At 39.1% G+C, this 12,837-nt stretch overlaps 1 protein-coding gene across 1 annotated transcript in view; it reads left to right on the top strand.

Moving 5' to 3' along the window:
• CNTNAP4 (contactin associated protein family member 4) overlaps positions 1–12,837 on the top strand; it is a 237,277-nt gene that overhangs the window by 213,581 nt on the left and 10,859 nt on the right. Inside the window, exons 18-21 of the mRNA XM_036440763.2 lie at positions 258–497; positions 2,749–2,973; positions 4,612–4,745; positions 5,509–5,596. Coding sequence (XP_036296656.1) covers positions 258–497; positions 2,749–2,973; positions 4,612–4,745; positions 5,509–5,596 — 687 coding nt within the window. The remainder of the gene's footprint in view (positions 1–257; positions 498–2,748; positions 2,974–4,611; positions 4,746–5,508; positions 5,597–12,837) is intronic.

The raw sequence follows: 12,837 nt of genomic DNA, 5'->3' as shown, positions 1-12,837 counted from the left end.
CAATTTAGAGTTTAATAAATACTTTGTAGAAAACAAATATGTAACAGACTCATCTTTTAGAAAAAAATGAATTCATGTTTTGTCTTTTTCAAGTCTTTTCATGTTTGTTTGTTTTTTAATCTCAAACTGTGCTTCCAGAATTATACTTTTGTTCTTCCAAGTCTGCAGTTCCCTGGGAGGCCTCAGTTTTGCTTGGTCTTTAAGTCCTGCATGAGACGCCCAGGACCCTGTTTCCATCTACAGTGTCTCCCTTCCAGGTGGGACGGCCACCAGGCAGAGGGGCTTCCTGGGATGCCTGCGGGCGCTGCAGCTGAACGGGCAGGCGATGGACCTGGAGGATAGGGCCAGGGTGACCCCCGGTGTGGAGCCCGGCTGCCGGGGGCATTGCAGCAGCTACGGAAAGCTGTGTCGCAACGGAGGGAACTGCAGAGAGAAGCCCAGCGGATTCTCTTGCGACTGCACCTTCTCTGCATACACAGGGCCTTTCTGCTCCGATGGTAAGGAGGACGTGGGTACCGAAGAGGAAGGCATATCCAGTATGAATGAACATCTGTTATTGTCTGTGCTGCTATTTGAAACACAAAAATCCATTTCTTTTTTTTTTTGTTAGTTTTGCAAAATATATATTTCTTGCTCATCACACTTTATTTCTTAGGATTGCCTCCATTCCTGAAGAGTATTTATTGATGATGTCTTAAAGTGTTAAGTGCTCAATCTGATTTTTTTTTTCTATCTAATATTAGTGCTCTTAATATGGTTGTCAACAACCTGCCCTTGGGACAGTTCTCTATTGTAAAAATCATTAAAGGTATTATTGTTATTTTTATTTTATATTTCTAATCCTCACCCTAGGATATTTTTTGCATTAATTTTTAGAAAGAGTAGGAGGGAGGGCAGGAAAGAAGGAGAGAGAGAGAGAGAGAGAGAGAGAGAGAGAGAGAGAGAGAGAGAGAGAGAGAGAGAGATCAACATGAGAGGTTGGTTGCCTTCCTCACTAACCCTTACCAGGGAACTTTCAGCCGAGGTACATGCCCCTGATCAGGAATCGAACCTGTGACTCTTTAGGTCCGCAGGCCAAAGCTCTGACCACTGAGAAAACTGGCCAGGGAAATTATTGTTATTTTTGATGAAGATAGTCAATGATGCAGGAAAATCTAGGGCATGTTGTTTTGTTTTGTTTTCAGCTTTTTTTCAAATAGATATTTCTCTAAGAATATAAATACCTTTTTATTATATATTGTTGTATAACAAAATAAGGGCATTTTGCTCTATGATGTGTCAAGTATCTGGTTCTGAAATAAAATAGTGGAATAATTTTCAGCTTGTCTAGTTCACTGGTCTACATCATGGGAGGAAAAAGAGCTGAGTGTAGTATTAAGTGATTTGGACAGACGCCTCTGAATATATAAACATTGGTTATACTTTCACAGTTTCTCATAGAAAACTGTTGTCCAGTTCAATTCGGTTGCTTTATTTAAATGTTTCTGGCTTAGTGGACCTTTTCTGAGAGGAGACTAACAACAACAGGCTCCAAATGGAAGCCACCTCCAATTTGCAACGCAAGCATTGGGAGTTATTTAGTGAAAAGTTGTCAAAAACACACTCTGCACGTTATCTGCTTTTTCTCAGGAATGAGTTATCATTTGAAGCCCACCTGTAGTCATAAATCTCACATTGCTGCTGCCATCTTAGGAGACTTTTCACATTTAAAGTTGGAAATAAGGCTGCTTGGTCACCGGAACATGTCTTCATTTTCTGAATCGAAATGACCTCTGGTTCATCTTGTTAAGTGCATTTAGGAATTCTGTATCCACATATTATGCTCAATATAAAAAGTATATAATAGATAATTAAAGTAATAAACAGAAAACCTCCTGAAGTTCCACGGGAGTGGGAACGTTGCTATATTAACAGTAAGCATCATCCATAAGTCAGATCCAACAACTGGGCCTGCAGAGTAATGGACAGAAGCAGGTTCTGGATGCAACACTGTCTTCCCCACTGTCCTCTTCATTTTTTTTTTTTTTCCAAACCGATATTTCTCTAAGAATATAAATACCTTTTTCATTATATGTCAGGGAGAAAGGAAGTTTGAGACCTTCTATTACCTACGTGTATACTTGGCATGGGAATGTGTGTGTGCAGGTGTGTGTGAATCTGAGATGTTAATCTCACATGAGTAAAATACTCTGCCTGGGTACAATCATTTAAAAGAGGCTGGATAGTCCCTTATATGCTTCACTGCTACACAAATGCCCATTTCTCCTTTCTCCTATTAATGGTGGACTTTTTAGTGCACAGTGAGGAGGAGAATGTTTCCTTACACAGAAAGGAACATTCTGCCTGCTGATTCTGGAAGGTATAGAAGGCCTCAAACTTTCTTTGTCCCTGATATAGGAAGACAGAGTTTTCTGGCTATAAAATGATAGGTGGGGCTTAGAAGTTAAATAAGAAAATGGATGGGAAGGGAGATGAAAGTCAAGAAGCCTGGTTTATATTAAAACTCCGGAGATCATTAAGCTTTCAATGATGAGATTAACTAGTGGATTAATTACTTATAATTTTAACATAAAGCCATTTCAGGGACCATTGTGAAAGCTCTGTTAATTTATAGTGTTATTTAATTCTGGTTTGAGGGTATTTCTCATATTTATTTAATTGGTTATTATCATTAAAAATATCAGTTAATATCACCAGAACAAGATTCTTGGTCTTAATTTTTAACGTGGAATGTATATGTCATTTCAGAGATCGCTGCGTATTTTGGATCCGGCTCGTCCGTGGTTTACCATTTTCAAGAAAATTATCCCTTAAGTAAAAATGCCAGCTCCCACGCTGCTTCATTCCATGGTGATCTGAAGCTGCGCCGAGAAATGATCCAATTTAGCTTCCGAACAACACGGACACCCAGCTCACTGCTCTATGTGAGCTCCTTTTATAAAGAGTACCTTTCAGTCATCATTGCCAAAAATGGTGAGTGCTTTTTAGATGAGAGAGAGAAAATTGAGTTAGAGCATTACATCAGTAATAATACAAATCATTCTCATGTTCTATAGACTACAAAAAGGAAGAAACACACACACACACACACACACACACACACACGCACACAACACCTGCAAATTCATAATGTCTTTTTTGTATTCAATTTTGTATTTTCACTACAGTCCCATAAATCAAATCTATAAAGGATTAATGAAAGGAATTAAGATGCCTTATCTCATAATTTTGATAAGTATACACAGCCCATGTGAATTATAATTTATTATATAAAATGTTTGTTAGAGTTTATTATTGCTAGAAGCTCTTTACTATTCCACATGAATATCAGCATCAGTGCTGTGGTTGATTTTGAAATAAGATGTTACTCTGCGCATAACAAATATTTCCTTCACATCAAAATACAAAATTTTGAAGGAATGCTGACAAACTAGTATTATGTAGAAGAAGATGCCCACAAAATAATCTGTTGATTCTGATTATAGGCAATAAAATAGCCATGGACAATGCTGGTGCCTTGATGCAGGGTAATGGCATGTGGGTTAGGACATGTGACTCCTACAGAAACCTCATCACAAAGACTGCTTACTGCTATTTTGTTCTCTTCCCTTTATCCTGATTAAAGATAAAAATTTCATAAATGCATTTCTGCATGAGGAACATAAACACATTTACAAACATGTGAATATAGCATTTCAGTTAAATCAAGCATGGCCCATGGGCACTGAGGGCCAAAGTAAAAATAATATTGTATAATACCATATTTTCCGGCGTATAAGACGACTTTTGAAACAAACAAAAAAAAAGCCTGCCCAGATTGGCCAGAGTCAGAGAGGCAGTCTATTAAAAAAAGAACTGGTGTTGCCTCAGAAGTGGGGCTGTATAAGTAGTCTTATACAGCGAATATAGGCCTAAACCTATGTTTTAACTGTAAAATTAGGGCGGTTGTCTTATATGCCGGAATATAAGGTAGGTGAATTTGCCTTTAATGTATACATTATGAGCTTAAAGCTTATCTATATGTTAGCACTTGTTCTTTGTTAAATTGGGAGATATTCTATGAAGTAAACTGACATCTTTACAGACAGTTGAGTGCTACAAATAGTAAGTTTTGGCTTAAAACCACTTATTTTGCTCTAATTTCATTCCAAAATTTAGACCATGACCACTTGGCCAAATATTTCTCATCTTTAGTAAAACTACATTTGCTTAATAATTGTATTAATCAATTACATTTCAGGGATGGAGATTATAGAAACATAATGCTATTATACTATTGCACAATAGTTTGGTATTTTATAATATACCAAGTATTTTTTATTTTTTATTAGAAGCTAGTACAGATATTTGTATTTACTTAATTCCATATTGACTTCTAGGGAGGGGAAATTAAAATTTTGCAGGAAAAACACTGCTTATTAGCAACAGGCTTGGACTTGATTTCACATAGAAACTGACTTCTAGGAATTATGATGACAGGATACACCCACATAAAATATTGTGAATTTCCCCCAGAAATTACTAAATAGCAACAAATGTACTCTGCATTTTTTATAAGTAATCTTTAAAATACAATTTTAACTGGAAATATAACTTGCCTCCCTACTTTAGGAAGTCTGCAGGTCAGGTACAAACTGAGTAGATATCAAGAACCAGATGTCATTACCTTTGATTTCAAAAACATGGCTGATGGGCAGCTTCACCGCGTCCAGATGAACAGAGAAGAAGGAGTGGTCTTCGTAGAGGTAACATAGCAAACCCTAGAGAAGACAGGGCTACAGGAGGCCTGGCCAGTGTGAGGGGCTGCAGCAGAAATGTGACAGTGGAAGAGTAAACAAAGCCATCCTCTCAGGCTGCTGGTGCACTGCCCCTGCCATCAGATGTGTGGGCAGAGTGTTTTAAGGGGGATACGATTCTGTCCGAGATATTGTTAATATTTTATACTCAAATATACAAACTTGCAGCGTTTGTCTTACTGCTCAGGAGGGAAATGCTGTCCAGTTTATCATCGTGCACTACTGGAGGGACTGTTGCTGCTCCGAGGAACCCTGTTCGCTTCGGGTGGCTCTAAAGGCAGCCACAACTCTAGCACTGAAATTAATTACTGCAACGTCAGTAAATATGGAAGTAATGCGAGTCACAGCCGAGAAAGGGGATGCATTCTACCAGCTTTGGAAGAAAAGCACTAATGTTTCAGCATAGAGGAAAATTTATTAGCCGAATAAACTCAAGTAAAAAATAAAACCATGTTGGCTTTATCAATTTTGACTTTCTCATATAGTGGAGAAAATGGAGAAAAATAAAGTGATTAAGGGGATAGAAGGTGGGGTGCAGTCTATCGGAGGGTAGTATAGAAATACTTTAGAAAATAATATTCAATTTTATATATGGCTAACCTTGCATATTTTGTCATTTTTTGGGTTGTTTTTCCCCTCCTTTGCTTCCTGTCCTCTTCTCAACAAAATGGCATCCATTTGGATTTTGGCATCTCATATAACAATTTTGTAGATTGACGAGAATGCAAGGAGGCAAGTCCACCTGTCATCGGGTACAGAATTCAGTGCAGTCAAATCTCTTGTACTCGGCAGGATTTTAGGTAAGTAAAAGAAACACCCTTTTCTCTGATAATGATGCATAGACATGGATCAGAAGAGTCATATTCCAAACACACAAATACACACACATACACACACACAATACCAACAAATTCATCATGCCCCTACCTTCCCACAAAAATCTCTGGCCTTATTTTAGTTATAAGGCAGCAAGTGTCCTTTCTCAGAGGTACATGTTATTCTGAGTAGGGACCTCCTGCAGGGTGAGCAACCATTCTCCTTCATAGTGTTATAATGCCACTCTGGCTGGCATAATGAAACAAGATATTGTTCTCAAACTTCAAAAATATCAAATAATAACTGAGGGACCCCTCCCCCCCAATTGCACGAAAGTCATGCACCAGACCTCTAGTATCAAATTATAGCCCTATGTGTCTAAGTGGTTAGAGTGTTAGCCTGCATATTGAAAGGTCTTGGGTTTGATTCCAGGTCAAGAGCACCTACCTGAGTTATAGGTTTGATTCTTATCCCAGGCTCTGGTCAGGAGTGTTCAGGAGGTAACCAATTGATGTGTCTTTCTTCTCTCTCACATCAGCCTCTTTCTCTCTCTCTCTCGCTCTCTCGCTCTCTCGCTCTCTCGCTCTCTCGCTCTCTCGCTCTCTCGCTCTCGCTCTCTCGCTCTCTCGCTCTCGCTCTCTCTCTCTCTTTCTGTCTCTCTGTCTCTCTTTCTCTCCCTCTCTTCTCTCTTTCTCTCTTTCTTTATATCTCTTTCTACCTCTCTCTCCCCCTCCCCCCTTATTATCTCTATCTCTTCCACTCTCTATGAAAATCAATGGGAAAATATCCTCCAGTGAGAATTAACACACACACACACACACACACACACACACACACACACACCACACCACACAAGAAATCAAATAGTAAAGTTAGAAAGAACAGGTTACCTAACTATTTCATCCAAGATAGTAAATGTACTTAATTTTTTTTTTTTTACCTTTTCCATGATTTGTACCTTGATTAATCATTCCTTACATTTCCTGTACATAATCTCACAATCTTGAGAATGTTTGATTAAGCCTATGGGTGAATGATCAAAATATTGGCCCTGGAGAAGATTCACCATTAAGTTTATAAATATTTATAGGCTTTCTAGTACCATGATGAGTATCACAGTTGTGTGCTCTTACTCTCCAGACTAGGGAAATACCATGGATGGCAGTGTTCTTTCAATGTGCTAGAGTGGACATAAAAAATATGTGCAAAGTATTGTTGAGGTACTTGGAAGCTTAACTGAAATATTCCAAATGTGTTTCATAGTGTAAATTATATAAATTCAACTATAGCAATAAAAAATCAATTGAATATAACAAATCTTCAGCTCAAGCGTTCCTCAGGGTAGCAGGGTCTGAGATGAGGCATTATGTAAACATGTAAAATACAAAGTAGAAAATCATAACAATTATGCATAATGTTGATACAATCATATTTTTAAAGAAATAACATCTTCAAATGTAATGCCAGTGTTACTGACTAAAATATTTTTGTGAGTAGAAATATATTAAATATATTATAAAACTATTAAGAAACTGATCTTCATTCTATGAGGAGGATTGTATTAACCAAGGAGAATAATAACATTCATTATATAAATATTTGTTTTCCTTTTTGTAAAGAAATAGGGGAGATTAGTATGGAATTAAAGTTGTTAATGTTTTTATTCAAGATTAGTATATTATTCAAATGCATATTGCTAAAGCTGAAAAACAAGATTAAAGTCCAAATTCAGCAATGAACTGCTACTCATTATCCCAAAAGTATAAGAAAATTTATTTGATGTGTAGCTAAGGTTTGGATCTTGACAGAGGACTAATACTGAGTTCAAATCATTTGTAATTCAAAATAGACTAATAATTTATGGTCAAATTTAGTGTGGTATATGACATTACAATAAAATGTTATATAGTATATTATTATATTTTAATGCAATATATTAAATTATAGTAAAATAGATGCTAAAATGGAACTATTAATTTTTCAGAGAGTTGCTCAATCTTGAAGTTTCTCATTATGTTAGTCCAGGTCCTCCAAGAAGCAGTTGAAAAGATAAACTTAACCACGTGAGGGTCTTATTAAGGCAACACTGTGAGAAAGAAAATAGGGAGGGAGTTGGCCCAGACCAGCATTGCAATCCAATGACGGTAATGCAATTCTGCCTCTGAATGAAGGGGAGCAGTGGAATGGGGAAAGTTAGACAGAAGTATCCTGGACTTCTGTGCAGTCGTACAGAGGTTGCACACCCTTTGGGGATCCCTGGAGTCAGTTAACCATCAGAGGAGTCCCATGTTTTCCACCAATGGGCCTGCCTTAGAGTCTCTGCTGTGACCAGCCATTGGCCGGGAACAGTCCTTGGGAAGCATGGCTGGGCCCAAGCATGACAGTGTGTTTCAGAGCCATAGCCCCTGGTGAGTTACTCTCCTCTAGTTGGAGGTCTTCAAGGCACGTTCTTCCTGACCCTGCTTATCAAATACTAGAGGCCTAGTGCATGAAATGCGTGGACTCGGGGGGACAGAAGAGGGAGGTTCCTCAGTCTGGCCTGAGCCCCCTCTCAGTCCGGGATCCCTCAAGACATCCCTCTATCAATCTGGGACCCCTCACACCTTTCCACCTACCTGATTGTTGCTCCTTACCTCTCAACTCACTGCTCCTTAGCGCTGCAGCAGAAGTGGGAGAGGCTCCCACCACTGCCGTGCGACACTCACCAGCCAGCAACTCACCAGCAGTAAGCCCAGCTTCTGGCTGAGCAGCACTCCCCTGTGAGAGCACACTGATCACTAGGGGACAGCTCCTGTGTCGAGTGTCTGCCCCCTGATGGTCAATACGCATCATAGCAACCAGTCTTTCTGGTCGTTCTGCCTTAAAGATCCCTTAGGCTTTTATTATATAGATGGTTTTCATTTTTGAAAGCCCATTTGGCTCACTGATTCGTTCAACTCCTAGTTTGTGATCCGCTGTTGTGTAATATAAGAAAGTCACACAGCAAGGGAAACATTGCATCTGCCCCCAGAGCTTATGGTTTGTGGGCATTGAGATGATCGTTAGGCAAAGTGTTGCTCTGTATTTAATTGAGTATAATATATCTTATATTGCTTCAGATAAAAGAGTTCTAAATCACCCTCCAGATTAAAATAAATTAAAATACCTGTATCATTTTATAATTTCTGAATATTTTTTAAGGGAGCAGAATATAAATTGACTAGTTGTTTCTTTTTGGGGTTGTCATTTGCCTCCATTGTCCACTGCAGCTTCAGATGGAAACCCAGAAATGAAGGATATATTTTCCCACTCTCACTTTCTCTGATATTCATTTCTTAAATCCAGGAGGAACTGAGGGGCAATTTCGGATTACTGTTAATGTTAACAAATATTAGAAGCAGATATTGAGAAAGGAAGGTAAATTTTAAGAAACAATATCAAATTGTAGTAAGACCCTATTACACTTGAAATTTTTAAAGCCTCACTAACTTCAGCAATAATAATGTATTAAGTTGCGAGCTATGGTGGAAAAATCAAGGCTTTACCCAAGCAGGGCCTCCTGTCATGAATAATATAGCACATTAAGTTTGCTTTTCATATTCATAATTCACTGCAAAATTGAGCTCTGAATTCTGTACCCAGATGCTTTGATATGTTAGAATGGTTTTATGATTTATTATAGGTACAAGCCGGTTACTTTTCCTCATTCTGATTGGTAGCACTCATATGTTAGGGGTGATGGCCAGTGGTGATCATTGCTCTCTTCAGAGGCTACGAGCCAGGAAGCACAGGCAGGTCGCTGCAGTGCAGGTGTGGGCAGGTGTAAATAAAATGTGCAGTCAGCAAAAGAAGGGCATCTACTCGGTCTCACTGAAGAGCTGTGCGAATAATTTTTAACATGTCAGAAATCCTCTCTGTAAAACGAGCCTCCATGCCTAGAAGCAAGGGGAAAAGGTGACTTAGGTAACCAAGGGCACCGTGACTTTGTAAACACAGGAGGGGCAAAAGCAGGTTGATAGTTATTCATATGGAAAAGAATACAATAATAAATAAGAATAAACTCTGTTTTGTGCACTCACAACTGTAAACTTATTTTTGCCCAACGCTACTGTATATTGTGAAATGCCTCTTAAGATAATGGACTGGTTACTTTAAAAGCAAGTTTTAAAGGAGACATACAGTGTAGAGGAAGCAAAGTAAGAAAACTACTGAAAATCATTTCTTTTTAAGTGAGCAGGTTGATTTTTAAATATTTTACTATTTAAAATGTCATAGACTATCTTCAATACATAGTGTGACTTCCTTCTTGAAAGAAACTACCTAAAGTCATAGTTTATATTCATCACATTGATTTTTGAATTTTTTAACAATTTAAATGTCATAGACTTCTTCAGTGTGTGGTGTGACTTCATTCTTGCTTTGGTCCTTTTCAGAGTTAGCTGGATTATTTTGCACTACCCAGACCCAGAAACTGAAAAAGGCCATTTCTCCTCATTAGGACGCATGAGCATAGGTCAGAAGTGTCATGTACCAAGTCCAGAGAACACCCATGACACCGAAACATGTTATCTGATTTTAATTATAGAGCAAATGATAAGGTCGACATTGGGCTTTATCAGAGCCACCGATCATCACAGGTACTCCAGGTGGGAGGGACAAGCTTGTTCCATCACCCGGTCACCTTCATTTGGCCATCAGACATACAACACTTTAAAAAATGCCAAATGATGACAGTAGTCACAAAGCCCAATTATGTACGTATCAGCTGCCAGGCCTAGAAACGGTCCTACAATGTCAAAACTAGAATAATCTCTAAAGGAGAAAGCAATTGTTTATTTATTTAATTATAACATGCTTCAAAATGTACCCGCACCATGGTAAAGTAAAAAATAAAGCCATGATCAGGTGCCCACACTGTTGTGTGAGTGGATTCATTAAAGAACAGGCATTGATGGGAAAGAGCAGGGGAGGGGAAAGGAGATTGGTGGGGGTGTGGATTCAGGACCTCAGGGGTGAGAGCAAAGTGATACTGGACAGGCCAGTCTAAGGGTCTGGAGGACTCCTCGGAATAAGATGAGTGAAACTGAATTCTGCTAGTGTTGTCTGTTCACTGTGATGGAGGGTTAGAGATGGTTTCCTCGTCATCATAGTACAATTGGGTATCTTTATGTAAGAACTGCTCTCCCTGCTTGATACCTGCTGGTAATGGTGGTTAATGATGATTGGGGTGAAAAAGGTGTTCCTGTCGCACATCCTCATTTCTAGAAACGGGTGCTGGAGGACAAAGGGAGGGCGGTTCCATTCTTTGTGGTCCCCTTCTGAACAGGCAGGCAGCCTGGAGTCGTCGGTACACTGGTCAGAATGTACTAAGCACCAATGCCAAAGCTGCTGATTCCTCCATCAGCTCCTTTATGAGAACAATTGACTCAAAAGTTATATAAAAAGAGATCTCTCTTGCCCTGGCTGGTTTGGCTCAGTGGATGGAGCATCAGCCTACGGACTGAAGGATCCCAGGTTTGATTTCGGTCAAGGGCACATGCCTGAGTTGCAGGCTCGGTCTCCAGTGCGGGGTGTGCAGGCGGCAGCCAATCAATGATTCTTTCATCATTGATGTTTCTCTCTCTCTCTCTCTTCCTCTCTGAAATCCATAAAAAATATTTTTAAAAAAGAGAGAGATCTCTAAGATGTAATTAACCAACGGAAATGTAAAGATATAAAGGTGTGTTGCTAGTTTCTAAGCTTTTATTGGATTGCAATTTCTCCATGTGAAAAAAGAATCTCAATTAAGATCATTCCATAAACTTAAAATTGCAAAGAACCTCTCTCTCACGCCCATATTTTGAATAATGATATCACTTAACCGATTGTAAAATGACTGAAAAATCACTCTTCTTGGGCGGTGCGCAGTTACAGGGCTGATTATTACAGATGGGTAATGCTGCAGGTCCACTGCCAACAAAACGTGCTCACGTAGCATGGTGGCAACAGGAGGCCAGGAGAGCAACTCCGCTCCATGCGTATTCTCCCGTCGTTTATAGGCTGCATTACCCTTTCTCTTTCCATCCAGAACCCAGTGTAAAATTAGCTTATGAGTTCTGTTCGCGGGTTGTTTTTTATGTGAGAGGAGTTTTTTAAAAGCCCGAAGATGGTTTTTACTTGTTCTGAGTGGTAGCTTTGGTATATTTAGAGGCAATGACCCATAGGGGTCATTTATCTCTTTGGAGGCTGCAGAGCCAGGAAGTAGTAACTCAGGTCTCTGCAGTGGAGACTCCGGCCAGATGTAAATAAAGTGTGTGGTCAGAGGGAGGAGGACGTCTACTTCATCTCCTCGGAAGAGCTTTAAGAACAAACTTCAGCCTCAGATATTTCATGAAGAACCTGCTTCAAAGCCAAGGGGAGCCAGAGAAAGTTTAATTAGATGATTGCACAGGTCTTGTCCTGTGACGCTTAAGATGAGACAGGTTGTACTGAGGGTTAGAGACAAGACATCTAAATATCGAAATACATGGCTTCCATCCTACCCAGGTTTTCAAGGTTAGGCCTCAGGGCAGCAGGTGTGGTGGGCAGTAAACACCTTTTATGGAACACTGCTGCTTCACCCACATCGTTTTTCCTTCTGCCTTGCCATTTTACTCTTCCTCTAACTCTTTTTGTTGTTGTCCTTGCATCCTTGTTGTAATTGCATAAAATGGTAATAAATAAATAAATAAATAAATAAATAAATAAGTCTGCAGGGTTTCAGCCCTGCTTCTCCTTTGATTCACTGAACTGTTTTCAGTCAAGTCTTGCTTATCTTTACCTTTATGGAGTAAAGATGTTGAGATCCTTTGGCTGCTCTGAGATCAAACTACATAGATTTGCTTTCTGAGTTTTATTTACATTTGCTTTATCTTTTTTTTTTTTTTTGGATGTTGTTTTTGTTATTGATTTGGTTTTGTTATGAGAACCACAAGAAACTGCATGAGCCACTCCTTCTAATTGTTCTTCCACTTACCTCCACATCCTTTCCAGAAACAGTGATTAAAAGGTGCTTCCTACAAATTTTAATTCCTTGGTCCTCTACCTAGGAATTCATAATAGACTTTTTGTTAAAAGATTTCTTCTTCAACAAAGCATTTTATAGGAAGATACAACAAAACGAGGCTAACTTTCTGATAGGCAAGACTACCCGGAAGTCTGAGTCACATGAGTATTTTCATAACCAGAAACATGCAAAGCATGATTGTCTATCAGGGTTATGTAAAGT

Source organism: Pipistrellus kuhlii, unplaced genomic scaffold (genome assembly GCF_014108245.1).
Source record: "Pipistrellus kuhlii isolate mPipKuh1 unplaced genomic scaffold, mPipKuh1.p scaffold_m20_p_17, whole genome shotgun sequence".
Taxonomy (NCBI): domain Eukaryota; kingdom Metazoa; phylum Chordata; class Mammalia; order Chiroptera; family Vespertilionidae; genus Pipistrellus; species Pipistrellus kuhlii.
This window is presented reverse-complemented; position numbering and strand designations above follow the sequence as displayed.